A 5,267-nucleotide genomic window follows, 5' to 3' on the forward strand; every position below is an offset into this window, starting at 1 on the left:
TTAAAAGTGTGTAGTCAAAAAAAAAAAATATATATATATATTTTTTTTTTTTTTTGGGGGGGGGTCCCAATTACTTTGTTATGGGTTCTTTAGCCATTTTGCCACAAAGAATTTCCCCTGTACAATGTGTTGGTGACGACAAACTTTTGGATTTCCTAGTAACTGCAATCACCATGCCAAATGGGGGGGGGGCTGGGGGGGGGGAAGAGTCAGCAGTGCAGAGCCTTTCCTTCGCTCATCAAACTATGACTATGAAGCTTTTGCTGGTTCATGCAATGGTTTAAAACATTCTGATGGGCATGCAGGTCTGTTTGGGATTTTTGTTTTTACCCCCTGGGGGGGGGGGGGAAACATGTGCTGTCCTGATGTGACTAGACCTTGCCCTAGCTGAGTTGACATCAGATGTTGGGAAAGTATTTGGATACTAAGTGGGTGTCTCTCCACTCCAGATGCTGTAGGGCTTTGCATCTAGCATTGCTGGATTATAGAGAAGGGTAAAATTCGAATGATGGCTCTGCAGCTGCTGAAGTTTTAGAAATGAGGACTGTTGCGGCTCTGGGGCAACACAGTAATCTGCCACTTTCATTGTAATGTGCAGTTGGCTCCTAAGTGTACATTGTGGCATCCTCTCCAGATTTATTTGGATGAAGTGGAACAGATGTGTGGTCATATAATTGACTCGTAATATTGTAGACCTTCAGCCTGGATGTGTAGCACGGAACATTTGACATGTTACCTTTTCCAGGGAGGTCTCGATCTCGATCTGCTTGGTGTTAATGGCCACCAGAGCAATGCTGGGGGGGGGGGGCGATGCACTTGTCACCTGCCAAGGTGGGTTCCTCTCAAACTTTGCAGATTCTTCTACTCTCCTGGAAAGTAAATCTAGACATCGGACAGAGGGTCTAATCTGGCACTGGTCTGGTAAAACTTATTTTAGGCACACCAATGTAAAATCCGGGAAAATTACTTTTTTTTTTTTTTTTTTTTTTTGGAATTTTGGTCAACTCACCAAAGGCACTTGTGTACCAGTATCCCAAATTTAGCTGGGGATCACTGGGCACTGTAGATCTGAACATTTTTGATATTTCAGTAGCTGAATATGAAGTCTCTGGTCTCCATATGGGACCTATCACTCCTTCACCCAAGGCATGAAAGATGTAAAGGTTGACAATTACCTCCGAAATTTCGGAGTGGCGTTAACTGTTATGACGCTCTTCAGCTGTTGGTTACAAGTCAGGAAAGAACTTGTATAGCTTCATTCTAGTGCAAACTCTGCCATTGGCCTGGCTGTATAACCATCTTGACTGTAGAATTTCCAGGTTTTACTTGGTGTCTCCTATTTTAGCCACCTGATCCGTGCAAAGAAATGACTTGGACATTATAAAGTTCAAAAACTTCAGTGTCCAAAAAAGTTAGTTTTTTTTTGTGTTTTCTTTTCTTGTAAGTAATTTTGGTTAGCCACCACCTGCCTGTAGCAGTTCCAGGAGCTTTGAGGATCAAAGTGCTCCTATGCCTAGAACAGCCGGTACAGTAGAAATCTGCTTCCTGTGCTATGTGGTTTGAGTTAAGCCCCTTACACACGCTAAGAATTTCTGCCGACCAGTCGTCCATTTTTTTTTTTTTTTTTTTTTTTTTTTTTTTTTTTGTGGCATGCTAGTCTGATGTGGAAAGTGAAGAGGTTTTTTCATACAAATTTTCCCATATGACAGAATTCTACTTCAGAAGTGATGTGTTGGATTGCTTTGTATGTGTTCTTTCGTCTCTGAGCATGCCTAGTCTTGCTATTAAGATTTTTTTCCGTCTAAATCTGTACTAATGAGATGAAAATCGGCTGTTGTACTACGGACAAAAAATGTTATAGCCTGCACATCAGGATTTTGTCAGGAGTCGGCTGTCGAAAGCACCATACTAACAATCCGAAGATCGGTCGTCTGATTAATTTTCCCTTACGAATTTCTTATCGTGTGTACGGGGCTTTAGATAATGATTTGTACATGCAATACTCTGTACCTTACCAGGGGGAGGTGGGCAGGTGAAGTCACCAGTAGTTCAGATTCCTTGTGTTGCTCTATTGGATCTCCAAACTTTCCAAACCCAGTTTTATTGCCCTTTAGACTCTAGGGGAGGCTGAACCATGGCCAGTGGGAGTAGGAAATTGTCTTGGCATCATTGGGAGTAAACTGTCATCTCTGATATTGGGATTATTAGTGACCCATCATTGCGTGCTGGTAGAAGAAATGGTGCCTTAAGGGCCAGTTAAAAGCAAGCCAAGGGCCATATTTGGCCCCTGGGCCAGCTTGGGGAACCACTGCTCTATATAAGCCAGAGGGGCCTACCAATTCTAATGTAGAAAGTTACTTGTCTGGTTCTAACCTGATTTTACTTATTGATTTATTTTTTCTCTCCTAGTGATTCTGGAGAACTGTCCTCACCATGACAGACCAAAGTAATGGCGCCACCAGCTCTTCAAAGGCCAGCTCTTCAAAGGCCAGAAGTGTCCTCACTTGGGAACAAGTAGACCGCTTGAACAGCTTTCTGACAGAAGTGGTTCCCATCCATGGACGTGGCAACTTTCCCACCTTGAAGATCACCCTGAAGGAAATTGTGCAGTTGGTGCGCAGCAAACTAGAGGATGCTGGGATCAAAGTCAGGGATGTGAGGCTGAATGGTTCAGCAGCCAGCCACGTCTTGGTGAAAGATAATGGTCTTGGCTATAAAGATTTGGATTTAATATTTGGTGTCAACATGCCCTCAGAAGCAGAGTTCCAGCTTGTGAAAGATGTGGTTATTGGTTTACTTCTGAACTTCCTACCTGAGGGAGTAAACAAGGAGAAAATCAGCCCAGTGACTCTGAAAGAGGCCTATGTCCAAAAGCTGGTCAAGGTCTTTACAGATGCAGACCGCTGGAGCTTAATATCCCTTTCCAACAAAGACGGGAGGAACATCGAGCTAAAGTTTGTCAACTCCATCCGCCGTCAGTTTGAGTTTAGTGTTGACTCCTTCCAGATTGTTCTGGACTCACTGCTATTCTACCATGACTGTTCTGAGAATCCAATGTCCGAGCACTTCCACCCTACCGTCATTGGTGAGAGCATGTATGGAGACTTTGAGGCTTCTCTACACCATCTACGCAACAAACTCATTGCTACAAAGAACCCAGAGGAGATCCGAGGTGGTGGTCTCATGAAGTACAGCAATCTGCTGGTGCGTGACTTTAAGCCAGTAGACAAGGAGGAGATTAAGTCTCTAGAACGTTACATGTGCTCTCGTTTCTTCATAGACTTCTCCGATATCTTTGAACAGCAGCGCAAGTTGGAGTCCTACCTCCAGAACCACTTTATTGGCGAGGAGAAGAGCAAGTACGACTACCTAATGATCCTACGGAAAGTAGTCAACGAGAGCACGGTGTGTTTAATGGGACACGAACGCAGGCAGACTCTGAATCTCATCTCTCTGCTGGCACTCAGGGTGCTGGCAGAACAGAACATTATACCAAATGCCACAAATGTCACCTGCTACTACCAGCCTGCCCCTTACGTCAGCGACGCGAACTTCAGCAATTACTACATTGCCAACACTGCCGTTTCCTACAGTCAGTCCTATCCAACATGGCTTCCTTGTAGCTAGAGGGTTTACACCTCTAGACTCTCCGGGATGGTGGACCCTTGAATTTAAAACACTGTGGACACTAGTTGACCTCTACCGAAGGTGGTCTGGGCTACTCCTTTGAAGAAAAAAAAAAAATGACTTTTTTTGGTTGTTGCCCAATGACTCGTGGTCTTGTTGAAATGAATGACTCTGTAAATGTATCTGTTGCCTAATTAGTTCTGCGAGTCTTAACTCTGGTCTAACAAGCAAACAGTCTTCAGGGTCTGCAGGTCAGAGGTCAAACCTGTAGCTATGCCAGTTAAGGCCTTAACTTTTTTAAACCAATCAGTGTTGACTGTTTAGATGAGCCAAACTCCAACTCTATTATAAATGGCTTGATCTAACTTTGTTTCCTGCAGTCTGAAAGGTTTGGGCTTTTGCAACTTTGTCTTTAAAAGACCTTGAATTGGGATGGGGAATAAAAAGAAAATTATAAGTAAAAAAAAAAAAAATATTAAAATATAAATTTGTGTTAAAAAAAAAAAAAAATGAATTAATGGGGAAAAAAAAAAGTATTAGAAAAAGTGTTAATTTTGTCTTGTAGGTGAGGGTTCTTTATTGCAGGAGTCTTCCTATGCAATTATATATATTTTTTTTGTTGACGTGGATGTTCTATTTATGTTTGTAAGTTGGAGAATGCTTGTGCCTTAACCTGCGCAGCTTCAATGAATTGCTACCCTCTAGTCGAGTTTACTATAGGACAATAAAGTGAGCAGGTGCAAAGACTATTTTTGGATTTAGTGAAACTGCCAAATACTGGCTTGACTTCAAGGGGTTTTTTTAATTTTTTTTTTTTCCCCCTCTGTGGTGACACAATTTTGAGAATGGGAGACGTTTAGAAAAGATGTCGAAGGATGTTTTTGATGTGTGTAGTGTTCAGGAAATTTTTCAGATTGCACCTTTTTGGGTTTATGGGCTTCAGGAGATTATGGATAGGCTCTGAATTTTCTTTGTTGTGCCGTAGGTGGTGGGGATGAGATGTGTACACAAATTCTGGTAGGTTGATTAAAATTTCACTGCAATATCTTCATAATTTGAAGGCTGGGTTTATTTTTAGTTCTGTATAGTTCAATAACCTTAAGATCTTGCTAAGCTAATCTTAAACATTCCTAACTTTAGAGGTCTGGTTGGTAACCACTTAGTGCCAGGCAGATTTGGTCAATGATCACTTCAACCACCTTGTCAAGTCAACCCTAGTTCTCCCCTTCAACCACCTTGTTAGTCAACCCTCAGTTCTCCCTTCAACCACCTTGCCAGTCAACCTTGGTTCTCCCTTCAACCATTGGTTCTCCCTTCAACCACCTTGCCAGTCAACCTCAGTTCTCCCTTCAACCACCTTGTTAGTCAACCCTCAGTTCTCCCTTCAACCACCTTGCCAGTCAACCTTGGTTCTCCCTTCAACCATTGGTTCTCCCTTCAACCACCTTGCCAGTCAACCTCGGTTCTCCCTTCAACCACCTTGCCAGTCAACCTCGGTTCTCCCTTCAACCACCTTGCCAGTCAACCTCGGTTCTCCCTTCAACCACCTTGCCAGTCAACCTCGGTTCTCCCTTCAACCACCTTGTCAGTCAACCCTCAGTTCCTCCCTTCAACCACCCTTGCCAGTCAACCTCAGTTCT

At 43.0% G+C, this 5,267-nt stretch overlaps 1 protein-coding gene across 1 annotated transcript; it reads left to right on the forward strand.

Moving 5' to 3' along the window:
- Positions 1-2,413: 2,413 nt before the first annotated feature.
- On the forward strand, positions 2,414-3,704 carry TENT5C (terminal nucleotidyltransferase 5C). Its single transcript, XM_082248523.1, has one exon. The coding sequence runs from the start codon at positions 2,434-2,436 to the stop codon at positions 3,625-3,627; it is 1,194 nt and encodes a 397-aa protein (XP_082104649.1). The 5' UTR covers positions 2,414-2,433; the 3' UTR covers positions 3,628-3,704.
- Positions 3,705-5,267: the final 1,563 nt, after the last annotated feature.

This window comes from Pelophylax lessonae, assembly GCF_965119305.1.
Source record: "Pelophylax lessonae genome assembly, chromosome: 2".
Taxonomy (NCBI): domain Eukaryota; kingdom Metazoa; phylum Chordata; class Amphibia; order Anura; family Ranidae; genus Pelophylax; species Pelophylax lessonae.

Coding starts and splice junctions, on each gene's coding strand:
- TENT5C (XM_082248523.1), top strand. CDS start 2,434: ATGACAGACCAAAGTAATGGCGCCACCAGCTCTTCAAAGGCCAGCTCT.